This window comes from Phyllopteryx taeniolatus, chromosome 17, assembly GCF_024500385.1.
Source record: "Phyllopteryx taeniolatus isolate TA_2022b chromosome 17, UOR_Ptae_1.2, whole genome shotgun sequence".
In the NCBI taxonomy this organism is placed as follows: domain Eukaryota; kingdom Metazoa; phylum Chordata; class Actinopteri; order Syngnathiformes; family Syngnathidae; genus Phyllopteryx; species Phyllopteryx taeniolatus.
This window is the reverse complement of record NC_084518.1, coordinates 3,331,384-3,357,904: the sequence shown is the minus strand read 5'-3', so window position 1 is coordinate 3,357,904 and position 26,521 is coordinate 3,331,384. Positions and strand designations below refer to the sequence as shown.

At 41.4% G+C, this 26,521-nt stretch overlaps 2 protein-coding genes across 9 annotated transcripts; one reads left to right on the top strand and one right to left on the bottom strand.

The window, feature by feature from the left end:
* p2rx1 (purinergic receptor P2X, ligand-gated ion channel, 1) lies at positions 1-14,374 on the bottom strand. 6 transcript variants are annotated; one of them, XM_061752139.1, is made up of 14 exons: positions 14,238-14,374; positions 13,412-13,556; positions 11,570-11,641; positions 10,591-10,660; positions 9,618-9,705; positions 9,457-9,537; positions 8,460-8,601; positions 6,337-6,482; positions 5,970-6,060; positions 4,910-4,975; positions 4,705-4,800; positions 4,277-4,369; positions 4,121-4,165; positions 1-2,565 (listed from the first exon to the last, which is right to left on the bottom strand). In XM_061752139.1, exons 1-14 carry the CDS (start codon positions 14,372-14,374, stop codon positions 2,560-2,562), a joined length of 1,278 nt encoding a protein of 425 aa, XP_061608123.1. In that variant the 3' UTR covers positions 1-2,559. The 6 variants fall into 6 exon arrangements, with proteins under 6 accessions (XP_061608123.1, XP_061608124.1, XP_061608125.1 ...); XM_061752140.1 differs by having other exon boundaries at positions 1-2,503; XM_061752141.1 differs by having other exon boundaries at positions 10,603-10,660.
* dhx33 (DEAH (Asp-Glu-Ala-His) box polypeptide 33) lies at positions 14,252-25,609 on the top strand. Of its 3 annotated transcripts, none has more exons than XM_061752135.1 (13): positions 14,252-14,380; positions 16,672-16,807; positions 17,452-17,612; positions 17,747-17,974; positions 18,730-18,900; positions 19,582-19,767; positions 19,925-20,036; positions 20,636-20,795; positions 20,898-20,986; positions 21,064-21,191; positions 22,088-22,291; positions 22,387-22,473; positions 24,078-25,609. In XM_061752135.1, the coding sequence occupies exons 2-13, from the start codon at positions 16,681-16,683 to the stop codon at positions 24,384-24,386; spliced, it is 1,962 nt and encodes a 653-aa protein (XP_061608119.1). In that variant the 5' UTR covers positions 14,252-14,380; positions 16,672-16,680; the 3' UTR covers positions 24,387-25,609. The 3 variants fall into 3 exon arrangements, with proteins under 3 accessions (XP_061608119.1, XP_061608117.1, XP_061608118.1); XM_061752134.1 differs by lacking the exon at positions 14,252-14,380 and adding an exon at positions 17,260-17,338 and having other exon boundaries at positions 16,676-16,807; XM_061752133.1 differs by lacking the exon at positions 14,252-14,380 and having other exon boundaries at positions 16,106-16,807.
* Positions 25,610-26,521: the final 912 nt, after the last annotated feature.

The window sequence follows — 26,521 nt, the reverse complement described above, 5'->3', positions numbered from 1 at the left end:
TGTTTTCAATGTTTTATTGAATTCCATTTTGCTCAGAAGGTTCACACAGGGTTGCATCACCGCGACAGCAGGACATTCACACGCGGTGTAATTCTTGCTTTGACTATTACAGCGACAGGTAATTGATTGCACTGCGCACAAGACAACTGATATGGGATTGTTCCTTCCCGCCACCCATAGGGACTCGCTTTATGGGGTACGCCTGAACAATTAAATTCCAATACCGTAACTTTATGAAAAATTCGCCTTTGACAAAGATAGTAGTGTGCAGTTTTGTTTGACACCACCACAGAGGTATTCATTTAACAATTACATGTACGATACTGTATTGTATTTATTTTTTGCGAAAGGAATCGTTTTGTTTTTGACGCCACGGTGGATGGAAATCGGCACGTGTTTCCGGTTATCTTCTGTCATCCTTTGTGCCAGAAGTTGTGATTTGTGTTCGTAAGCGAGGCTTTTCATCTTGTGTTTTATTGACTGAGATTTTGCGGTTAACTGTTTTTGTTTTGCAATTTGTCAGCGCTCACGCCGCTGACTGGAGAAGTGGGACAGAGAACCCAAAAAAAAATCAGTATCAGGTAGGTATCAGTTTTTCCTCTTATCACGTATAGAATCCCTGTTTTCTTAAAACATATGAAAAATGTATCTATGTAAATCAAACACTAAGATGGAATAGGTACAAGCTTTGAAAACCAAAAATACAGCATAAAACAAAATAGAATTTACAACAGTGCGCCCATGGTTACAAGGTTAAGAGAAAAGCCAGCACAAATCCTCTTAATCCTGTTTGCAGATATTGATCGTACTGACCTATTGGGGGCCGCACACACTTCTCGTCTCATTTGTGACTGCACAAACAAGATGCCACGTAGCTGTAGATGAGTCCAATCGTAATCAACTGGCAAGTCTTACTGCAGCCAATCGGTGGAATTTTGCTCAGCTGGTAAACTTGACGTGTGAGAGAAAAATGGACTCCAATTTTGGAATCAGCATACAAATATAACTACATAGGCAACTTGCAAACTCCGTAATCAATTATATAAATAATATGTTAATGTTCGGGGAGCTGTATAAAAAGCTAATTGTAAAAATAATAATGCTGAGATAGCTTTGGCACTGAGAAGTATTACAAAAACGTACAATTTAATGCAGGGGTTTTAAAAAAAAAGTGAGGGACAGTAAGAACGTAAGATGGCTGTAGCCTTTCTTACCAAACCATAACGACTATATTCAATCTACTGCACTTTGAACAACAATTTAAAAAGTCATTCCAAGGCCTTTGGAAATTTAAAGGGACATTTCTGTATTCTTTCTTTCATTTTTATTTTTCATATCACTGCCCACCAAGCCCAGGCCCCAGGGGTGCTTTCTTTTCCCTCTCTCAATATTGCATGTGAATCATTTGAGTACGAGCCATCTGCTGTTCTGTAGCCTACTATGTGGAGGTTTCCGACTGGCCCAGATGCTGTCACTTCTCTCTGAACAAATGACAGTGAGCCCCCGGCTATATCGCTGTTCATCTTTTGCACCTCTGCTCCATTGGGGGTTTTTATGCAATCATTTCTGATGGGTTTTTACAGTATACAGGCAAGTCCCAATTTGGAGTTTCACCTTCAGTGCTGTAACATGCTACGGAGCGCTGATCAAATTGGATCGCTCAAATTGTCACTATAGATGCAGCCTAATTAAGAACAAGCAGCAGCACAGAAGGTCCCCTACTAAGCTGCAATAACAGGCATTGGTGTGTTACTACTCTGTGTGTGCTTGTGTGTTAAAAAAGCAGCGGTTTGAGGGTTTATAATTACCTGAACCTCTATTTTCTGTCACCCTGTCTCTGGCATTTTGCAATATATGTTAGCATTAAGCTAGCAGACCTTTTGGATGAAATTACAGCATAGGTTTTGGTTGAACGTATTAGTGTCTAAATTAACAATAATGAACTGTCTTTAGTTTTATATGCCAGCTTTACTGTAAACCTCAACTGAAGTGTCAAACAGCTTGAAGCAAGCACGCTTTACTCTTATTTGGAACACTGGGCGAGTGAGTTTTCTTTTCGTTTCCGCAAAGTAGTGTTTTACGATAGTTTCCCTACTTTCTAAAAAAACAATTATTTTTTTATTTTTGCCTTTTTTTATTTTTATTTATTTATTTTTTTACTATATGGGCTTTCAAATTCATGGATTCTCACCAATCGCAGCTGGGTGTGGAATCTAACTGCGATGTATATTTGAGCATTCATTGCTATTCAGTCATGAGTTGTTTGTAGTAGCACTTCTAATGCAACCTCATTTAGCTTCATGAGAAGCACCTTATAAATGGTCTACAGTTAATACCACTGCAAATGACAGTTAGTGTTTGATCTCGTGTGAGCTGACTTCACAGCTTTGCAGCCAGAATTCTTTTAGTTTTGTTTGTTTTTACATGGGCTGATGAGGAGACGTTGTCCTTTTCAGTCCATTGAGAGGGTGTGTTGACTTCTGGTGTCCTTTTGAAGGTTTCACTGCAGCACAAAAAACAGCACAGCCACTTTTGTGAAATTCCTCCCCCGGCTTGTCGTCACTTCTGCGCAGGAATATGAACAGATGTAGTAGAAGTAATTGAAAACAAAAAAAATACAAATTCTCAAATGTACAAAATTAAAAATGAATTTTTACTGTAAATTACAATATCAGTTTTGATGAATTGAAATCTCACGCAAAATAGTTTCCCGTTTATTAACTTGCATAATGTTTGTACTGAGAAGAATAAAAAGTCTTAAATAAAAAATAAAAAGAGGAAAAGAACCATCCGGACTGTTATGGACGCAAAGTTCAAAAGCCAGCATCTGTGATGGTGTGGGGCTGTGTTAGTGCCAATGGCATTGGGTAACTTACACATCTGTGAAGGCACCATTAATGCTGAAAGGTACATACAGGTTTTGGAGAAACATATGCTGCCATCCAAGCAACTTCTTTTTCATAGACGCCCCTGCTTATTTCAGCAAGACTGCCAAACCATATTCTGCACGTTACAACAGCGTGGCCTTGTAGTAAAAGAGTGCGGGTACTACACTGGCCTGCCTGCAGTCCAGACCTGCCTCCCATTGAAAATGTGTGGCGCATTGTGAAGCGTAAAATACAACAACGGAGACCCCGGACTGTTGAACAGCTGAAGCTGTACATCGAGCAAGAATGGGAAAGAATTCCACCTACAAAGCTTCAACAATTAGTGTCCTCAGTTCCCAAACGTTTATTGAATGTTGTGAAAAGAAAAGGTGATGTAACACTGGTGCACATGACCCTGTCCCAGCTTTTTTGGAATGTGTTGCAGCCATCAAATTTTAAGTTAATGATAATTTGCTAAAAACAATCAAGTTGATCAGTTTGAACATTAAATATCTTGTCTTTGTAGTGTAGTCAATTAAATATGGACAATTCCATCTTCTTACTGGGCATTTGCAGTATTGATTCAGGAAAAGGGGCGCACTAGCAATACAAACTTGGCGCGCTGTGAGGAAAATGAAGCAGAGTTATCCCATTGGCCCAAGAAGGAGGAGAAGGTGAGAGGGAAACAATTTTTTTTATCAAAACTAACAAGGGTTTCAACCTTTTTAACGGTGACACCAAATGTGCATAACCAACAACACCAAGAGCTAGACACGCTTGCCAGTTGCAGTAGCAATGCTGTCAGTGTCAGCCGAGGAGGATGCAGTAAAGAAGTGAAGCGTGACACGAGAGTGACACTTGTCATCACGAAAGATGTGAGTATTAAAGCGGTTGAAAAGGTTAACTATATTAAATGTTGATTAATGGTAATCAATTACAGTAAAAGTGTTGATGATTCACCTGTTGGATACTAATCCTCAAGAAGGATGTTAAGGACTTCACCTAGTTCAGGAATGTTCTCAAATTCACACTTAAACATTAACACATTCACTGCCATTGACGGCTTTAGAAGTCAAATATCCATTTTAACTGGGAAGGCTGGCAGTGAATGAGTTTTAATATTCAAATATCTTTCCAGTACATGGATGTGGAGATCTCAATGATTGGGATTGCCTTGGGCCCCCAAATGGCCGAATACGACCTGTATGGTGGGGGGCGGGGGGGGGGGGAGAAATGAAGAAGCTATTCCTTACTTTGGATATCTCTGTCTCTGTGCTACCTGCCTCTGAATCAGGGTCCTGCATCACAGAAGCACAGAAAATCACCTGTTAAGACCACTCAAAGGCATGTGTGAGAACCCGTGAAAACACGACAGATATGTTACAGTACAGTCTACTCTCTAGACTCACATTTGACCGAGCAGTGTCTTGGCCTGGTCTTGCTTTCGCTTCATCGGTGTAATAGACGCTGCTCGTGACTAAACCGAGCGACTCGCTGTCATGCTGTAAATACAAAATGTCCTGCCTGGTTCAGTGATGGAGAGCAAGCTGTCTGGGTGATCGATACGGGGAGGGGTTCCTTCCTTCTCTCAGGCTTGTGAATTATGTCAAGGTTGTTATGGGGAAGCATTAATGAGATGGTTGCAGCCAGCTGTGTTGCAAGTACTGTATTGTATGTGTAAAATACAATGGCTGCTCTGTCAAATTAATATTCACACCCCAGCAGATCTGTCCTTTTTACATGGAATGTTTTCTTATCTCTGCCGCCATCATGCGGTCGAACTAGCCAAATTGGCAAGAAAAGATTGATTTGATTGTTTACAGCACAAGCGGCTTACCTGTCCATGCGTGTCTGTGTATTTGAATTTCATGTTCTTGTAAAATTTCCTTTTTGGCAGCAAATACAGCAGCACCAAGTCACAGACCACAGTAGCCTGAAAAAATATAACAGTTTTAGATTATTATTATTATTATTATTATTATATATATATTTTTTAATTAAAAGCCTTAAAGAAAATACAAAAAAAGTCAACAGCAACATACCACTCCAAAAATGCCCACGCCGGAGCCTATTGCTGTTAATGTTGGGATGATATCAAATTTTCTGGCCTGTCAAGACAGCGTAACAATGTTTCAAATGTAAGGAAGTACTGCACACATTCCACAGTGGTAGGTACACCCGCACAAGCGCTAAATAAAAAAAAATGTACTGCCTTTTTAAACTAACATGCACGTTTTCGAAACACTCAAATTGTCACTATAGATGCAGCCTAATTAAGAACAAGCAGCAGCACAGAAGGTCCCCTAATAAGCTGCAATAACAGGCATTGGTGTGTTACTACTCTGCGTCTGTGTGTGTGTGTGTTTAAAAAAAAACAGCTGTTTGAGGGTTCATAATTACCTGAACCTCTATTTTCTGTTACCCTGTCTATGGCGTTTTGCATTAAGCTAGCTGACTTTTTAGATGCAATTCCAGCATAGGTTTTGGTTGAACGTATTAGTGTCTAAATTAACAATAATGAACTGTCTTTAGTTTTATATGCCAGCTTTACTGAAGTGTCAAACAGCTTGAAGCTAGCACGCTTTGCTCTTATTTGGAAAACTGTGGGCGAGTGAGTTTTCTTTTCGTTTCCGCAAAGTAATGTTTTATGATAGTTTCCCTACTTTCTAAATAGCTTTTTTTTTTTTTTTATAACTATATGGGCTTTCAAATTCATGGATTTTCACCAATCGCAGGTGGGTGTGGAACGTATGTCCTGTCACTGCAATCCATTTCACCCTTTAACGTAGCTCGCTCATCAACTAAAAAAAAGATAATAATAATAATAATAATAAGAAGAAGAAGAAGAAGAAAATAATATATTTTTTAAATTTTATTTTATTATATTGATTTTTTTCTCAAACTGCTGCCCCGCCCTGACGTTCTCGGGGAAACTTGATTTCATTCCTGCCTCTCGTGCAAACAGTTAATTATTGTCATTGGTATGGCAGTATTTTCGATGGGGCTTTTTTTTTTTTCTTTTTTCCGGAATCTCATGAATGGTGCGGGTGTACCTCATGGATTTGTCAGTGTTTGTATTTCCACATTTAGCGTGTGACTTACCAATGATTGCACAATGACATCTATCCTGATGCCAAACACCTTCAGCAGGGTTCTTTTCTGTACAGTGTCCTCCATATAATGTTTTGCATACCTGAAACAGTCACGTAAATGACAACATTATATCTATCTGTCTATTTAGTACATCTCCTGTAACACTGGCAGAGCTGCATTTATTCTCTCGGTTCTATTGCACTGTTCTCCATCTTTGTTTTGAGAGTCAGCAAAGCAATATTTTTTTTTACAGAGTAAGTCAACACTGTAAAACTAAATGATAAAGACAGAATTAATTCACTACTAGATGAAAAGCCATGAAGCAAAGCAATAACATGGCCGTCCCAATAAAAAGTGTGTTATAGTATTTTCACACCTGAAGTTGTAACCGACTGATGCTCTGGCCTTGTCTGTCTCTGCAGGGTTTCCATACAGTCCATGGAAGTTGTATATCGGTTTACAGTGTTTTACGTCCACATCAAAGTTGCATGTCCAGTCCAGCACGATGCCAATGGCCCCTCCCTTTCAATGCAGCACATAATCAACGACACAAAGCGTCGCCATCACAGCAGGGAACAAAAGTTACAAGACAGGGCTGCGATGCATTTGCTGTACAGACCCTTTCCCAACAATTTGAATATCATGGAAAAGTTGATTTATTGCCAGAATTCCCTTAAAAAATTTTAACTTTCATAGATTATAGATGCAGGGCCCACAATTTAAACAATTTGTAATGATTTACTTCTCTCATCCTGTGTACAATTGGTGCTTTGTCTTTGTTTCATTCTCCCGTCTAGAAACTTTGTTCTGTTCGACTGATCAAGTCTGATTCCCAATAAACCTCAATTATGTTACCACAGCGGAAGCTTAAAAACTCCACTGTGACAAAAGGGATACAGATTTTCCATTCTGCTTGACCTAACAGCCGAGCAGGACAAAAAAAATAAACAATTTCAAGTATTTATTCGTTTATTTGTACATAATTTGGGCTTCCAGCTCATAAAACCCACAAAATCAGGAATTCAAAAAATTTGAATACTGTGAAGAAATCAACATTTACTTCTCAGTTTTTGTAAAAAAAAATAAATAAAATTAAATTTAAAAAAAAGAGAGAATTTAGGCTCACATTGAATCGATCAAAATATGGTACTTTCAAAACATGAAATATTAAATGTTAATCTTCAACACTTGGTTGGGAATCGCTTTGCTTGAATCACTGCCTGGATGCGCCGTGGCATTGAGGCAATCAGCCTGTGGCCTTGCCTGGGAGTTACGGAAGCCCGGATTTCCATGATGCTCGCTGTCAGTTCTGCTTTTTGGTTTTTGGGTCTGGTGCCCCTTATTCTCCTCTTGATAATACCACATAGATTCTCAATGGGGTTTAGATCCGGCGAGTTGGCTGCCCAGTCAAGCATCGTGATGGCATGGGCACCAAACCAGGTTTTGGTGCTTCTGGCGCTACGGACAGGGGCCAGGTCCTGCTGGAAGACGAAATCTGCATCTCCATACAGATCCTCAGCAGAAGGAGTCGTGAAGTCCTCTAAAACATTCTGCTAGACTTTTGTGATGACCTTGGAGTTAAGAAAGCAGAGTTTACCAACAACTGCACTGGACATTGTGCCCCAAATCATGACAGACTGTGGATATTTCACACTGGACCGCAAGCAGCTTGGGTTCTGTTCTTCACTCGTCTTCCTCCAAACCTTCGTATCTTGATTCTTGAATGAAAGGTACACTTTACTTTCATCGGAAAAGAGGACCATGGACCACTGGCCAACAATCCACTCGTTCTTCTACTTGGCCCAGTCGAGACGCTTCCTACGTCGCCTCAGAAGCGGCTTGACCCGAGGAACCCGACATCTCCCGGATGCGTCTGAATGTGGTGGTTTTTGAAGCCGTGACTCCCGCCTCATTCCACTCTTTTTCTGGATCTCTGCTAGATTCATGAATCTTCTCAGTTTGATAATCCGCTGAAGCCCACGGTCATCTCTTTTGCTGGTGCATCTTCTCCTGCCACATTTTGTCCTTCCATTGATATGCTTGGACACAGCGGCCCGCCTCCGTAGCTATGAACTTTTGTGGCTTACCCATCCTCGGAAGGGTATCAATGATGGTCTTTGGCCAGTTGTCAAGTCTGCAGTCTTCCCCATATTGAACCCTACTGAGACAATTGAACCAAATGAAGCAATTTAATGACACCTGGGGAAACGTGTGCAGGTGCTTTGAGTTTAGTAGATGATTAGCGTGTGACACTCACTTTAAAACATTTATGGCCTGCAAAATTCGGGCCGTTTTCTTCACAGTATTCAAATTTTTTGAATTCCTGATTTCGTGGGTTTTATGAGCTGGAAGCCTAAATTGTGTATAATCTACGAAAGTTTAACTTTTTGAATGGAATTATGGAAATAAATCAACTTTTCCTTCCTCGCGTTAACGAATAAACCAACGAATGAATAGCAATCACAATATCGCTTGCCATTTATGTCCAATCAAACTTACCACTTTGGCAATGGTTTCAAAATTAAAGCCAGACTCCTTGACTATGTCTCCCAGTCTGAATATGGGACACAGTGGAGCATCCCTCGGATTGTGAAGACATTTGCTGATATAAGTTGCGTCAATGCCCTCCACTAGGTTACTCCTGCAAATGCAACAACAATACGAATATCTGATGTGAAGCATAATCAATACAATGGGAGTAATATTACTCTATGCACACAAAGTGTACCCCGAAGACAGCAAGGGTAGTCTTTCATTTGACCGTGACCCAGATGAGGCTACGCAAATACAATATGGATGGATGGATACGATGCGTACTGCTGTCCAATGCCAAAGTAAACTTGGCCACTTATTTTTTTATTAATACCTGATCGTATCAATCGTAACTAAGCATTATAATGAGGCATAATTATTGACCTCCAGTAGCTCTGGTGTTGGATTTCATTAGATATAGAAACCTTATACATCAAAACACAATCAACTTTTTTTTTAATCATTTTATGTAGCAACCTTTTTTTTGATGAGACTGCAACAATTACTTTTCTGTAAATTGTACAAACTGAGTGTGGTAACTGATTTGTTATGAAGGTTACAATATAATATTGATAAGTTAGCGCTTGTTATTTTAAACAATAGCATTTCAATGTTAGAACTATGATAAAATGACTATATACGGGGTGATGGAAAATTGTATTCCTTATTTTATGGGGAGAACCTTTCATGTATTGGAAAATTTACTGCAGTCATTTGAAATATCATTTCGTCATTGTATGAATTCTAGTTCAGAAATAAAATTACAAGTACTTGAAAATAGGGAGTTGCTTTTCCATCATCATTTATTTATTACTGATTATTCTTTGTAGCATAGCATGTCAATTGTGGTTTGGTTATGCAATATGTTTTGGCAGTTTCCTGGAACCGTAATAATTCTGTAATATTATTGAATTTAATATTGTGCTAGTGCATTGCCCTGCAAAATTTTGGTCGTATTTCATACCTGGTCACGTCAAATATGGGGAATGTTACAGAGTTCTTGATGAACAGTGTGTAGTTCTCTGCAGACATCAACAGGGGAGGGCTGCATGTAAACAAGGAATTGTGCAAATTCAATTTCTGGAGAAAAGTGAAGAAGAGTAAGAATTCAGCGCTTGCACTTACTCTGGTATGTTGTGGTCATTCTCAACAGGGCACCAAGCCACAACCTCACAGGTCTTTGTGGCATTATCACACATGCCAGTCATATGTCCTTGAAAGAAAAAACACGGTATAGAATCCATCGTCACCACAGCGCTAACCAGACATCTACTTATCTTTAACTAGCATAAACAACAGCAAGCAAGATGCGGAATTTGCGCTTTCCCTTATCTCGCTCCGATGTGATTTCTCTAGCCGGTACCATGGATGAGCTCACAGACGGTTTCCTAGAAGGCCTTCAGTCACTCAGCACAAGCCGATCGTATCGTACTAGTTATAGTGGCATGGTAATGCTCCTGGTGGCCACCTCGAGGTCAACTTGACTGACATCAAGCAGTGTGTAAGTCTTCTTTTTGATGGAGGATCGTGCAGAGGACATGAACGATGAAATATTGAAAGATGGAGGACGGTGAATGTGCGGAATTGTCTTTGAACTGAATGAAAATGTAGATGTACGTTTCACTGTCTCAATGTCAGCTCATACGGAGCCCCGACATTTACACTATGGGCTTATGTGAATTGTATATGGACATACTGTATGCGTTTACTCGCTTAAGGCATGCTCGAATGACGAGCATATACTGAGAAGTATAGTGTACACAATATCTGTTGGCAAGAACTAAGGAGGAATTAAAAGGAGGATCAAATGTTTACCAATGGTGAGTCATTTTTGTACAAGTTCATCTTGTGTTATGTGTTCTACGAGCCACGGCCCATTTTGCAAACACAACGCTGGTGAGCTCTTTATCTCATATGTCCTGTAAGCATCATCATGTCTTAAGAAGGCTTTGGGAAGTTTGAGGAAGGCTCCAAGTCTGAGGCCCAATTCAAGTATGATAAGAAAAGCCTGCGGTGATCTTGGTTTCTCCGCAGAAAGGCAGACGGTTATTCAGCGAGGACCGGCGCGGTCACACACTGTCAGGCCGTCAGGATTTACCGTGTCCCGTACGTTTGAAACTCCCTCTTTCACAGTCGGCGTCTGAGCTGCAGTTGTGCTTGCCTGGGAGCTGTTGGAAATAATGAACTGGGGTCAGTTTTTTATTTATTTATTTTTTTTAATTTTTTTTTTTATAGAGAAGTCGGAATGAGGAAGCCAAAATACAGTGGAACCTCCAAAGTTGGTCGTTTGGCGAGTTTCTCTTGTCGTTAACATGGTTGCCTTTGGCCATTCTGCTTTTGACTGCATGCCATTCACGTCCCCTTTTGTTTAGTCAAGAATTTGTTTATATGCCGTAATTGATCGTGTAAAACAGTGAGCCTTGGCAAATTCAATTCATTCATTATTCACTGAAACCTTCCACATTAAGGCCTTTTCACACTGCACTTGGGTTTTCTTGGTGTTCGCCGCGGGGCAGCGCGCAAGGACGAACGACATCACCGCGGTGCAAGCTTGCCCGTATTGGGAAGTGCCTGCGTAGCAGTCAACCAGGAAGTAACGGGGAGGCTTTTCCTGCCGCTTGGTCTGTTGCTGTGACGTTATTGGAAAAATGTTCAATTCGAGGGCGGCATCTTGGAAGCCGCGGCGTAACACGCCATTCCGTCCCTGCGCTCTCGCAACACACGCACAATGAATGGGTTCGGAGACGACGCGAATAGATTGGCTCCTGTCTCACGTCGCGTCGTGCACGAGGATCGTTTCAAAAGGTTTGGTTTAGCGCCATATTGTAGCATGGTTGGGACATTCAACTTTGGTGTTTCCACTGTAGCATCTGAAATTCAAATGTATTTGAAATATACAGTCAATCATTTAAAGACCGAAATGAATGTAACGTTTAGTATTGGGCACAATTATACAATTAAAGAAACAATTAGAATTGGAATTATCCCCTGTTTGTGTTTGATTTCACCATTTATGGAAACATACGTAACCATGTCTGATTGGAGAAATGAAGGGGAAGGGGGAGGGGCTTACATACCTCAGGACACATTCCCATCTTTTGACCTTCCGTTATAATGTAGTTGGTCATCACCACAAATGACGAATCTCCCTGCGGTTAAGATTAAAAAAAACACGACATTTGAACAGTATGTGCTAATAGTCGCATATTAGCCAGATCCAGCAGATTGTGCATGTTTTTCCTATTCTATTCATTTCTGTTTTCCCCCTAATAGATTTGACATTTAACGCACGTGAACGTATCCAAAGTTGTTAAAAATTCATGTGCAAAAGTCAACTCATCATGGAATGGTTATTGTGCAGGTTTTCGGAGTAATTTGTTCGTGTGTGTCTGCTAACGCTCCGTGTCCTTTCTCTGCTTTGTGTGGCAGTATCTGCCTGTGCTTCAAGTTGCCAGGAAAACGGCACTGAATGGGACTGGCATATGCCAATTGGACTTCTTATGCTTGACAAATTCTGCCCGTCAAAAGTGACAACACGCGTATCAATCTGAACTGCTAATCTCTTGTCTCATATCATATACAAATGTTTTCAGGGAACCAGGCCTCACTGTTGCGATACCTTCGGAAAAACCGTTTCAATGGATTTGAATGTCAATTTGGAATCATTTTGAGAATTTGTTTTCAGTAATAATACACCTTTTATACAATTAATTGCAAGATCATTTTTGCCTTCATCATTCAAAAACACTTTTGTGACATGATATACAGTAAGTAAGTTAATAGTCAATATTTCCGCAGGAGGTCGTTTTTGCGATTTTGCCTTGGTTTCCCAAAAATATGGCATTTCCCATTTAGGAATTGAGCCATTTGGAGTGCCTTAATGTTCTGGGTTGAGATCATGTGAGTGACGTCGCCACTTCGCATCCACCAGTGGATCCCCGCTAAAAGGCTGCCACCATATTTTGGAACGATACATTATGGTATGAACTCTTTTTGAATGTTTTCCTGTATGTGACGAAAGATGGAAATAAGCATTGGGCGAAATTTTGTGCACTACATTTACGGCAAAGCTTTGCACATCCGTTAATATGCACTTTCCGTTTTCAAACAAACATGCAGTATGAAAATATAAATGCTGTGGATCGTGACCTGTTCCTTTCCTCCACCATGCTCTTCTGTTTCCCATCATTCAATAAATTCATCTATTGTCCAAAAACGATTGAGCCCCTGAAAATGTAGGTATTCTACATAAAATGTCTACATTTGTTACAGTATATACGAGCGTAAGTGCTATAGTTTTTTGTGAAAGTGCTGCAATAAAATCTGAAAGGGTGCACTTAAATCAATGCAGGCAAAAATCCTAAAGATTAAAAGTTGACTTTATTTCTATCACATGGTGGTTGGATGTTTGCTATAAGCCGGTGACCAATTGCAAAAACGTCCACACCCAAAACAATAACTTATTTCTTTCTCAGAGTTACCAGGACCCAGGAACATTTTAGGTAAACAAAGAAATATATTTGACCGTTGTTTGCTCTCGGCTTTGTCGGAAGCACGCAGAGAGCGCGACGACACCTTGACGTGAACCCGAATCTGTCGGTGTCCACCTTGATTCCACCTGGCATGAGGTCGAGCCAACAGCGATGTGATCAAATCGTGCTGTAAAACCTTGAACTCTGTCACCGTCTGCTCGCCGTGCGGTCGTCTTCCGGGAGCGAATGGTTCTGATGTTTTGAGACCGACTCGGCCTGATGTTTATAAACCCTTGACGCTTGGATTTATGGAGTCGAGGAGAATAAGAACTTAAGGACTTAAGAAGCCGACCCAGATTGGCTGCGATTCAAACAATAACCATGTATAGCCACGATTTGATTTGCGTTGACGGCGGCGGTCGGTCTTTGTTTGGTCCGATGACCAACCTGCGGCGGGAAGACGTAGTCGGCCACATCCCACACTCTCTGCTCTCCGTTCACGTCGGCGTAGCCCACTCCTTTCATTTTAGTGAAGACGGAGCTGACGGCGGTGTCTGTGGACTGGTAGCCTTTCTCGTAGATGAACACCCACCTGTACGGGACACGGGGTACATTCGGTCAGGCCTGCCATCGCACAACCGTACATAGTTTCTTTGCATATCTAGAAAATCTCTACTAATAGAGTTTATTCTAATAATTAGCAGCGGTAGAAGTCGTCAAATGTTATTTTTAGTCAATGCTTTGGGCCGCCCAAAAAAAAAGAAAATGGACGGCGGGCTACAGTTGGTCTCCGGACCACAGTGAGGACACGTATGGCGAGCATTCTCGTCCATTGTTTGTTTAGACGTTGGATAAATGCCTTGAGATGATCCAGTTTGGACACGAGTAAAAAAAAAACAAATCTGGAAAATAAGTCGTCAATCACTACGAGCACAACAGCAGCAGCTGAAATATGGTCCAATCCAAATGGACTTGAACTCGGACTTTGGCCAACGTATGAATGAAGTTTGGTCATGTCACTCGTCACGCGCGCGCGCGCGCGCACACACTAAAAGAAGCCCGTCACTTCTCTGCACTGTTTGGCAGGGAATCGGGCCAACCCAGTCGATCGTTATCTGTGCCCGCCTGTGCCCCGGCATGTTCAGCAAACGCGTTCCCTCGGCAACATTCGGTGGAGTCGTCAAAAGGTGAGCGGGCGTCGGCGCGTCACTGAACAAGCGAGTACGAGCACGTCGTTTGCCGACGAGCTGCAACTTGAGTATCGAAGCCTTACCCGATGATGTAGGCCAAGACCCCCAGCTGGATGAGGCGGCACACCACCGCGACTCTCCTGTTCCTGACCAGCACCTGCCGCGGGGTCTCATACTCGAAGAAGAAGTCGGAGAGGGCTTCGGAGATTCGGCTCTTCATTTTAAGGTGGCTGACCCAGCCGACAGGTGGACAGGGGAAAGGGGGGGGGGGGGGGTCTCTGTCTCTCGCCCAAAGTCGGTGGCCAAGGTCTTCTGCTGCCTCCTCTCCTCTCACAAGCGATGTCTGATGTCCTTCGTGAGAAGTCTTGACTTTCTCTCTCTCTCTCTCTCTTTCTCACTCCCTCCCTCCCTCCCTCCAACCTGTTGATCTTCGCATTTATTCACCGCTGTATTTCTTCTCATGGCTCAGTCTCACATTTGCATCGTGTTAATTTTGGGGGGGAACTCACCCCAAAATGAACATGACGACTAATCTATTCCGAACCATATGTGCTTGCTTACAATATCCTGGAAATTCGCCCTGTAGTTGTTTAAGTTTCGATTTGTGTGGTCCAGCATCAGACATTCTCAGGCTATCATTCCTACCGTTGGAAAAAAAAAAAAAAAAAAAAAAAGGAAAGAATAATACTGAGGCCAAACCGAGTAAAATGTTGCTGTTACTCAAGTTAATGGTTTGAACATCAAATGATTATGGAAAGACGACAGAAACGTCGCAGTCAGGGGGAGACGAATGCAATTGAGTCACAGCCAGACAGGAAAGTATTTCCACTGAAAACAAGCAAAGGTTATTTACTGAGCGATTCCAGCCGAGGCTGCCTCCAAATACAAATGCTGCTTCCGTCGTCAACATTAAGCTGAGCATGAGAGGCTTGAAATCACAACTTCAGATCCTTTCGATTTCGTGGAAAAACAACTTGATATCAAAGCACATGTTTCCAAGTATAACCTACGTAACACATTTGCAAAGCTTTCGCTCTCTGGCCGGGTTCATAAGAGTGAAGGAGAATGAAACAAAGCCGCACGCATCCACTTGAGTTGCAGAATTATGAGCAATGTTAACTTTGCAGTTGAAATTGATTTTGTTAGTGAAAAAAAAAAGACAACCGCAGTATTTGTAACATTTCTTCAGTCAAATATTATTGTTATAGGATGGAATGTCAATGGGAAAGTAGGCAGTTGTGCAATAACTTCCACTTTGGCAACATGACAAGAGCTTAATATTCAAAATGATACTCCTATATGACAGTATCAAGCAAACACTGAACATTATTGTACTTGTAAAAACAAGAGTTCAGTGTGCGTGCGCATGGTTGAACCTGACAGTCAACATTCAAGGAGACCAGCAGACTTGAAACTCCTCAGCAAGAAAAGTCGTTATTAATTTACATCCTTTTTGTTTTCATGTATTCATTGTCGACCATTGGAAGTGTCAAGGGTGGAGATGATAAAACAAATTAAAAAGAGCTGTAAAGTTCAACAACGGGTTTTCAAAGTAGTAGTGGGACAAATTATGAGGAGGCTTCGAAGCATGTGTCGAAAATGACAGAAAGTAATTTATCGAAGCGCGAATCGTCAGTCTAGTGCTGGGAAGATTACTTTGGAAATGGAGTTGGTTACAATTAACAAGTTACCCTGTTTAAAAATGTCATAGTTGTGTAACTAAAGTATTTCAATTACTTCCTCAAATTAATATAATTTCGTCTGATTGCATTTTGATTACTTTTCAAAATTTGGAATGAATGCATTAACAGAAGCCTTGTATGTTTGCTCTTCACAAAAGCGAGTTATTACTATTTTGGAGGTATATATATATATATATATATATATGAAGCATATAAGCACACAATCAATGTAGGTGGCATCTTTTATAAATTCTGCAGAAATTTCAACATAAACATACTATTGGATTTATTTATTTAGCATAGCATCTACCACAAATTAATCACAAACATGAATGAACCCCACAAATTGTGTTTTAATTTCAGTAATTCTTAAATGACAATCTATGTTTTGGCCACCAGGGGGGGTTGTGTACTCACGAAGCCTCGATGAATGAACCTTTTTGTCAACCAACTGAATGGAAAGTCTTCTTTAGGCTTCATTTGGCCGTCACTAGTTCAAATTTGTAGCTAGTTGCTTTTTTGAAGAAGAAGAAGAAAAAGTCGCGACAAAGGTAGGAAAATTGCTAAAAGAGAGCGTTTAATTTCACACAAGTGAAGTGACGGCATATGTGATGACGTCAAAGGCGTGCGACGACCAGTGTTGTCAAAACATGCTCAATGGCGCCTGGATGTACTGCCTCAAGAGGATGAAAACAATTTCCCTTCTCGCTTGTTGACGTTGAACCAGCGAGTCCTCTCGGGAAATCTTGTCTTCTAGATCATGCCCTACGATCCCGACCATCCTCCGGCTAAAAAATTCAAGCCGGGGTCTGTTTTCTTCCGCCTGGACAAGCAGAAAGCTGGCATGCTGCTGCCTGGCAGGGCAAAACCCACCGCGCCGCTTGATGTCCAAAGGAAGCAGCTTCCGATTTACCAGGCGAGGGCCCAACTTTTGAGCCTACTGAGACAGCTCCACAACGCTATTCTTATAGGTAAAATGGCACCTGGCACACATTGTTTTAGAATGCAGTTCGACAGTAACTAAGTACAAATACGCTTTGTTTCTTCGTTACGGTACTTAGGTCTTGTGCCACCCTAATAGCCACCACGTTATGCCGTTCAATAATTCTCCGTCTCGTCTGAAAAAAAAGACGTAATTGTTTTTTCAATGTTATTATTATGAGCAAATTTTGATTTTTTTAGGGGTCACTCAATTCACGTTAAAACAAACACAAAAAAAAGTTGTTTGATAAGTCGCAAGCTCTGAACAACGTGATTTTCCGAGCACTATGTAAGTTAATAAAAAGGTAAACTATTTTGTCAGCACATTAATTTTTTTTCGTTCTGCTATTTTATATAATTCACAATAAAAATGCACTTCAGAGCCTGCCCTTTTAATTTTTCTTTTTTGAACACACCAATGTGTACTTCTACTTGAATACAGAATCCAAGTACTTTTGCCATCTTTGCTGTTGGAACTGCACACAGGTGCCATGACATACTTTGAGCTATCTGCTTTTTAGGTTAATATTACCATTATTATTTATACCGTTGACGTCCAGCACACATTAAACGTGACATCTTTCGAAACAAATCAACATGGAATGTGTTTGCGTGATGTTTTTTGTGTTGACAGGCGAGACCGGCTCAGGGAAGACCACCCAAATCCCGCAGTATCTTTATGAAGCTGGGATTGGACGGCAGGGCCTCGTTGCCATCACTCAGCCCCGCCGAGTGGCTGCGATCTCACTGGCTGGGAGGGTGGCGGAGGAGAAGAGGACGCAGCTTGGCAAGCTAGTATGTTTTATTTAACTTTTTATGTAGAGAGGTCAAATGAAGTAAAGAAATATTAAACGGCAGCAAAGTAAACAATGTTTGCATGCATTTTATAAATAATGACTACTACAACTCATTACTCCAACCATTTTCAGGTGGGGTACACCGTGCGTTTCGAGGACGTCACGTCCTCGGAGACGAAGCTGAAGTTTATGACTGATGGCATGCTCCTACGCGAGGCCATCGGCGACCCCTTACTGCTGCGCTACACCGTGGTCGTCCTGGATGAAGCTCATGAGCGCACGGTGCACACAGATGTGCTGTTTGGAGTTGTGAAGAAAGCTCAGCGTAGACGCAAGGAACTTGGCAAGATTCCTCTGAAGGTAAGAATTATTACGTCGGTATTTAAACGAATGGAAATTCATTCACCTCCTTATTGAATGACCTATGTAAGGTTTAAAGGAGACATTATACTCACAATTTCAAACAGTTCCCAGGTGTCTTGATAACATGTCATAACATGCCTTTGTCAAAATACCCCAAGGATTAAGGTTTATAGTATACCTTACTAACCATTTTTCCTGTTTTACTGACATTTTCAGGGTCTAATCTAATCCACGCGAACGACTGTACATAATATATATATATATATATATATATATCAAAATATAATTTCCCCCCCCCCCCCCCCCCCCTTCCCGTACCCACTCTATGTGTGTCTTGACTGAGCAATCAAGTATGTGCTGCCTATCAGAAGCTAACGCTAATCTATGGAGCAAAACTCAGTTCAGCTCTGCTAACCTTTTGACTTGGACATGATAGCAAGGGCGTCGGACCTTTTGAGAATACGGGCTTGTGACTGGTAGTGTCTGGCAGATGGACTCTGCCCATTGTTTGAAAGTGGCTTTGGACCTTCGCCCGGCCGAGCTGGGCCTGTCATGGGCGGAGAAACTCAGTGTGTCGGCGGGGGTTACGCTATTATGAGGAAGTGCAGAATGGCTTACGTACAGACATAGTTTCAGAAATGAGCACATAACAACAAATTTACTTGTCCTATTTAAGCTTATTTCTTGTAAAACATTACCCTTTTGTCTTTGTGTTGTTTTTTTTTTTTTTGTCTTCTTTTTGCACTTCTCAGGTCATAGTGATGTCAGCTACAATGGATGTGGACCTGTTCTCAGAATATTTCAACAAGTCCCCTGTTTTATACCTGGAGGGCAGACAGCATCACATTCAGATCTTCTACACCAAGCAGGCTCAGTCCGACTACCTGCAAGCTGCTCTTGTCACTGTGTTCCAGATACACCAGGTAGTCTCCAATAAGTAAATAAGAAATGACAAAAGAAGTGTCTGATTTGTTTTTTTATGATTTACAATGATTCATATAATAATATGCGATTGGCTGGCGACCAGTCGAGGGTGTAGCCCGCCTCTCGCCCGAAGATTGCTGGGATTGGCTCCAGCACGCCCGTGACCCTAGTGAGGAGAAGCGGAACGCTAGATGAAGTAGAATCAATGAATAATATAATCATTATTATTATTAGAATTACTACTACGAATTTAAAAGACGACAACAAAGGTAAAACACTAACATTTGAATATCACAGCATTGCATTTAATAGTAATACTGCATTTTGTGTATTGTTGGCATTTACACGGGGTGCAAAATGGCAATTGAGGTACACGTGAATTGACATGTATTAAATGCTATATACTGTAACAATACACAAATTGTTACGCGCCATGAGACTACATTAGACACGTCTTTTTCTTATCTTAAGTCATATCAAGTCTGTCAAGCTTAATAATGCAAACTAAATTATCAGACAATAAAACAAATCATCAACATTGTTTTTAAGCTCGCTGTGTTTATCATTTTCTTCATTACTTGCCTGGAAACCACACCTGTAAATGTAAAAATACAGTAAACCCCGGTGCCGGTGTATATGGTGAGTCTTCTCGAGACTGCAACAGTCTTGTTTATGCACAGGAAGCACCGCCGTCGCATGATATATTGGTCTTCATGACGGGCCAGGAAGAGATCGAGGCGCTAGCAAGGACATGCCGGGACATTGCCAAGCATCTGCCCGACAACTGCGGACCTATGGCGGTCGTCCCTCTGTATGCGTCACTGCCGCCGACGCAGCAGCTCAGGGTCTTTCAGGCAGCTCCAAAGGTAAAGTCACAAGTAATTGGCAGAGGAGCCATAGAGGAGTCCAGAGTAGTAACCGACGACGATGATTGTTAAATGTCGCTGTTAGCTATTTTGTGCTGTGTGGCCAAGTTTCAGTTTATTTGAATGAATGAAATGTGCTTATATTTCCTTGTTCCAGGGTTGCAGGAAGGTTATCTTGTCAACCAACATAGCAGAGACATCCGTTACAATATCTGGCATCAAATATGTCGTAGACACAGGGATGGTGAAAGCCAAACGATTCAATCCTGGTGAGATAACACACTCGCGGTTCTTGTGATTGTCATTCACTGACGATGCCCCGCCTCCCTGTCCTCTCCTTAACTGTGATTGTTGTACAAGTTAAGCAAACTCACAACTTCGAAAGGCTGTTGAGGATTTTCTACACAATTACATCGACATACACTACATACAAAAGGTTGGGAGTGTTCAGCTTTTGGGTGGATTTTCAGGATGAACCTAAGATGCACTATAACCTTCACAGGTAAACTTCATTTGACCTCCTCGTAACATTTGAACACACATCCAACTGTTTGATGTTTCAGTACTTTTAGCACAACTTGCTGTTCTCTTACAAGGAGCTGAATGGCAAAATTTACAACAGGCGTTTGATGTATGAATCAACCGTTACATTTTCAAGGACTTCCACTTCTGTGCCTTTCTGTGACTCTTCCAGTCTCTCTGTTGCAACCTGTTGATGTCACTGTGTGGCCACTTCCCTTTGTGAAAACATATCTAAAAACATAAGCTAACCACCGGCGGCAATTCTGAGCAGCAAAATGCAATTTATTTTCTTTGCCTTCTTCGGTCTGTGTTGGTTGTTGATTGTTGGCTCTTGATTGGCTCTCAGACAGTGGTTTGGAGGTCCTGGCAGTGCAGCGGGTTTCTAAAGCGCAGGCGTGGCAGCGAGCTGGCCGGGCCGGCAGGGAAGACTCAGGAATTTGCTACCGTCTCTACACGGAGCAGGAATTTGATCATCTCATCCCTATGACTGTGCCTGAGATTCAGCGGTAACCTTTGTTTTTGAAGGATTTAAACAGATACTTTCGCCCAGTACACACTCGCAGCCACTCAGATATATCAAACTAAGTGAGTCGTCCGTTGTTTTATAGGTGTAACTTAGCCAGTGTGATGCTACAGCTCATGGCTCTTGGGATTCAAGATGTTATGAATTTTGATTTCATGTCCAAGCCCTCTCCAGGTAAGCTACAACAGATTATGAACTGTAGAGTATTAGCCGTCCATCCAGTAACCTGCACTGTCACCGCACCGTCACAGAGGCCATTTGCTTTGCTGTGGAGCATTTGGAGCTGCTGGGGGCTGTGGAGAGGAACAATGGGCAGGTCGTCCTCACTGCTTTGGGGAAGAAGATGGCGAGCTTCCCCTTGGAGCCGAGATACGCCAAGGTAGTACTGCTTGAAAAGTCTACATACAAGGGATGGGCATTTGAAGAAATGATGGGGGAATGATCAATCAGAAGTTGATTTGTTTTTTAATATTATTTCGACCACAAAAAACCCTCACAATGCGTTTGGGCCTGCCAGGTCGGACAGGCATCTTCCCGCAACATCGGAGCCAACACACCAGCGGGTGGCGATCGGTTGACAGCTCCGCCCCTCGTTCTACCCGAGGGTCCAAGACATGCGGCCGCAGGTCCGATGACACGACCACAAAGTCGATCATTCGAACTGCGGCCTAGGGTGTCCTGGTGCCAAGTGCACGTGTGGACACGCTTATGCTTGAACGTGCTGTTCGTTATGGACAATCCGGAGTATAGCACCCCTAATAATTTAGCATGAACTGCCTTGCTTGAACAAAAATAGAAATGTAAAAAGTAAAAATATATGTAATATAATTTAATGAAGGCGGCACGGTGGACAACTGGTTAGCACATCTGCCTCACAGTTCAAATCCCGCCCTCGCCTATGTGGAGTTTGCATGTTCCCCCCGTGCCTGCGTGGGTTTTCTCCTGGCACTCCGGTTTCCTCCCACATCCCCAAAAAACATGACATGCGTGGTAGGTTGATTGAAGACTCTAAATTGCATCTAAGTGTGAATGTGAGTGCACACGGGCTTTTTCCTGCATTCCAAAAACATGCATGTTCAGTTAATGAAATACTTAAATTTAGTTCATTCGTAAGGACTTGGGCTTTGGAACCGGGGAAAAACTATTCCAATTGTGCTTTGAACAAAAAATGTAGAAACATTCAACTAGTTGTTGGAGAGATGCGAGTCTGCTTCCCGACTACTGTGGAGGTACGCTGCATCAGACACATCACTCTGACACTTTTACGCTTTGCAGACCATCCTGCTATCCCCCGACTACTCCTGCTCTGAGGAGATTTTAAGCATCGTGTCTCTTCTGTCAGTGGACACCGTGCTGTACAATCCCCCAGCACGGCGAGAAGAGGTTCTCGCTGTGCGCAAGAAGTTCATGTCCAGCGAAGGAGATCACATGACGCTCCTCAGCATCTACAGAGCATTCAAGAAAGTTAGTGGCAATAAGGCAAGTGTTGCGTGTTCATCCGAAAGTTACCAGAATCCACTGAGCCACTTGACAAATATATTTTTATCCTTTTTTTGTTTGTTTTTTTTGTAAAGGATTGGTGTCGGGAGAACTTTGTTAACAGCAGGAACATGGGTCTCGTGAAAGACGTCCAAGGTCAACTCAGAGAAATCTGCCTTAAGGTACATCTCCACAAATATACCCAGTTGCGTTTTTTTTGTTTTTTGTTTTGCAACGTATGCTCTTTTGAATTCGTTGTGGGGACCTCTTCTACTCGATTGGCAGTTTTTGTGCTCTTTGAAAAATGCTTTGATGGCACAAGATTGCTATAAAGCCCTGCCTAAATAGGAATTGACCTTAACAGATATATTTCGGCTAGGAGACAAGCTTTATATGTTGTTGTTAATGTTTTATTCATTTATGTCAGTAAATAAGTTTGTTTGATTGTATAACGTTGAAAATTGCAAAATGAAAAAAATACATATACATTTCACTTTTTTTCATTTTCTTAAATAATTGGTTAATTGTTGTAATTGAGTCAGTAATACATAATTGAATTAAAAATGCATTATTTTATTTATTTGAATCATTTGTTAATTTTGTACACTGTAAAAACTCCATTAAAAATATACAGTATATACAAATAAATGTATTTTTAAAAATAAATATCATCCTAAATTGGGAGAGAATTACTTGGAAGGGGGGAAAAACTTTGTCTTATCTCACAATAACTTTGCGTTATTATCCAATAAATATTGCAAGATAATGCAAAGTTGGCATTATCTCGCAATGTTTATTGCGAGGCATCACATTTTTTCCTGTGCGTCAATGTCTTTCCGGGTCAACACCCGCATAAAAACAAAAGAACATTGCGTCTGTGGCATGGGGACTTCAAAAGTCACTCTTCTAGTCGACAGGAAGTCATGCGCTGGCTTTTTTTGTTTGTTTTTGGTCAAACTTTCGCCAGAGTGTATGTTGTATGTTCAGTGAGTTGTAGTGAAATTGTAGTCCACTTGGGGTCGCCATTCTAACACACCACTTGGGGGACACGGGGTCCTTACATTGCGCAAATGTGTCAATACCATAAATACGTCGACGTTGACTCGTGTTTATTCATCGGTCAAAATCAGAATATAGTCACGGCGGATTGTGTCAGTGTTAGAAGTGTGACCTTCATTATTATTGTAAGATTTTTACGCAGCCTAGGTTGTCTGGCCAAGGCTGGACAGAGTGTGGTGCAAGGAATATGTGGGGGGAAGCAACAACGTTGTTACGATGAACATGTGACTGAAAAGTCAATAAATAAAAGGAACGAATGTCTCCTAGCTTAATGCTAACATATAATGTGAAATTCCATAGAAGCGCTAATGTCAATTAGCATAGATGTTTAATAATCAAATAAACCTACAAACAAAAGCTACTTTAACACACAGAGAGCAGTAACACATAGAAACAGCGCATGCAACATTACTCGTCTAGCGTATAGTCTCTGCTATGTGGGAGTTGGGGGCCTTCCTTGGATCTTCTTCTTGCTTCTTAATTACGCTCAGTGCTGCTGGGCATGTTGCAGCACACCGTGGTAGTCCACTGAAGGTGCGCAACTCCAAATTTGGACTTATCGCTTAAAAATCTGTGATATAGTGAGGTCGCAAACAATGAATTGTGATACTGTATATGCAGGGAACACTATTTAACAGTGAACAGGGTAAATAATCATCAAGTATAAGCCATTTTTTGGTGTTGACATTCGAAAACTATCCTAACGAACTATGACTGCTCTGTTCAGCTGAACTTAAAGCTGGAGTCATGTGGAGCGGACACGGGAAAGGTTCGCCAATGCCTCGCCCACGCGATGTTCATCAACGCTGCGGAGCTTCAACCCGACGGCAGCTACTTAGCTCTGGACAGCCGCCAGTCGGTGGCCATCCACCCTTCGTCGGTCCTTTTCCAGGCCAAGCCGGCGTACGTGGTGTTCAATGAGCTGCTGCACACCTCACGCTGCTACATGAGGGACTTGTGTCTGGTGGATGCCGATTGGCTGCTCGATGCAGCACCGGAATACTTCGGTCGCAAACTGCGCCCGACCAAGAGCTAACCGGTTGTGTGTAGCGCAACTCGCTAATACAGGGATACAGGGGGTCCTCCATATATGACGGTCTCGACCTACAGCGTTTTTGTAGTCATGAACAGTGTGCCGTTAATTTGCGCCCCTTCCGGTGTGAAAGCCAGCCGTAGGACTGAAGGTGAAAATGATCTTTTTTCATACCGTTTTGCATTTTATGATTTTTATAGTCATGTTTTTTTTCATACAAATGCGAACTGTTATCATGACTTGACTGCAGCGTTATCACAAGTGAGTGATAGAGGCTACATACGCTCCAGCCAACATATAAAATCGGGTTCCATCAGTGTAATAGGGACGGAACACCGTCATAAACCAAGGACCCCCCTCGATGTAGGACTATCAGTGTCATGTCATAAAAGTGCTCAAGAAAGCATACTTTGAAATATTTTTACTGATGGATTACACTGCCCCCCTGAGTCGCAGTATCACCGTAGCAGGAATCCACACATTGACGCCTCACGATCAACTCAGTTTGATCGATTGGCTTGATAATTGCATTTTGCCAAATGTCAAAAATTCAACAACATTATCTCAATTTCTGCGATATTAGAATTTCTCCTCATTTGCTTGCATTTTAAAAGCATAGACTCACCTCGAATACAAATCACAGTATATTGTAAGTACATGGATTCTTTGACAAGTATCAGACTATTAAGAATAGAAATATTTGTAAACCAAATATTGTTTATGTTGACTAACGTGACTAAATTTGTACAAAGTGGTCTTGAAGAGGTTTTACACATGCAATGGCGATAGATTTGATTCAGTCAATAATGTATTTGAAAACGGCAACATTTTGACAAAAGTGTTCTGGAATGTCAAAGCGTCACGAGCTCCTTTTTGTAATATCTGCACCCTCTTGTGCATGCTGTCTGGACACATTTTCCAAATCCAGTAGGGGCCCATCAGGGGAAGACGCACGAAAGCATCTCCAGATTCTACCTTTTGATATTGTCTGCATTTAGCTCAGAAGATGTGTGCTGTGCACGGAGATTATAAGAAATGATCTGATCACTCAGGTCTTTCGCACTTTCTACAATGTAAATCACAGATTGTGAGAGATACGGAAACTTCTTTTGTGATTTTGTACACTTCGACTCAGGATTGTACAATAACGTCAATATTTTGAAAGTATGGCGACCATGTAAGAACAACTGCATGTCCTGTTATAAAAAGTCATGCATTTGAAGTGATCTTTTGTGTTTGTCTTTTTCGTTGTTGCATTTTTTAAATAATGCCCGAAAGCGAAACCTTAGGCCACATGAAAACATAAACATTACACTAAGATGATTAAATGTGCTGTTATCTGTTTGTGATGTATAGTGATCAAGAAATTGTCATCAGTCATATGTTCAAATACAAACGTATTTGCCCCTGCATTTCATTATTATACACCACTGTATATATATTTCACAACAAACTGATTTTGAAATCATAAGTCATGGAAAAGTGACAGCAGGAAAAGGAATACAATCTGGACATATTTCCATTTTATGGACAATAAAAACACAGTCTATAGTTTGCAAGTATCTTATTGAGCAGGCTCCACCCGTCCAATGGGAAGAATAAAAACAAGCATTTAACCCTAATATTAACGAAGATGCCATCTAGTGTAACTGTTGTTGCTGTTTTTTATTATTATAAACTTTTAACAGGTGTGGCAATTTGAGAACAGTTTCTCATTGACAGTGCCGACCTGACTGCAGACAACAGAGCAAACTCAAGGAAAAGATATCAAAGACATTGACTACATTTATTCAATTAGCATTAATGCTCACGCGGTCTGTCATCAAGCCAACATAAAAAAGGAAGAAAATGGCAACTGTTGGTAGTTGCTGCAGAGATATTCGTGTGCTTCCTGATTTCCGTTGTATATCTCTCTCCCCGTCCAACCACAGCTCTACTTGCATATGCCTGCGTGTTTGTTATCTGGTTCTCCAACACGAAATATACCGTAGAGTGTAAGATGAACTTTTTGCGCGATTGAAATTAGTATAATCAAATTGAAAAAGTCAGTGGCTGTTTTGCATTTAAAGTAGTAACTCAATTGATCCAGCAGATGGCATTTGCAAGCAGAAATGGGCCATTTCTACCTATCGTTTGAC

Bases quoted from the DNA above. Each gene is read 5' to 3' on its own strand.
- p2rx1 (XM_061752139.1), bottom strand. From the start codon at position 14,374: ATGAAGAGCCGAATCTCCGAAGCCCTCTCCGACTTCTTCTTCGAGTAT. The intron at 8,602-9,456 runs GTATGAAATACG...TTGCATTTGCAG, and splicing joins CCCATATTTGACGTGACCAG to GAGTAACCTAGTGGAGGGCA. The intron at 4,166-4,276 runs GTGAGTCTAGAG...TCTGTGATGCAG, and splicing joins AAGACACTGCTCGGTCAAAT to GACCCTGATTCAGAGGCAGG.
- dhx33 (XM_061752133.1), top strand. From the start codon at position 16,597: ATGCCCTACGATCCCGACCATCCTCCGGCTAAAAAATTCAAGCCGGGG. The intron at 20,987-21,063 runs GTAAGCTACAAC...GCACCGTCACAG, and splicing joins CATGTCCAAGCCCTCTCCAG to AGGCCATTTGCTTTGCTGTG. The intron at 22,474-24,077 runs GTACATCTCCAC...TGCTCTGTTCAG, and splicing joins TCAGAGAAATCTGCCTTAAG to CTGAACTTAAAGCTGGAGTC.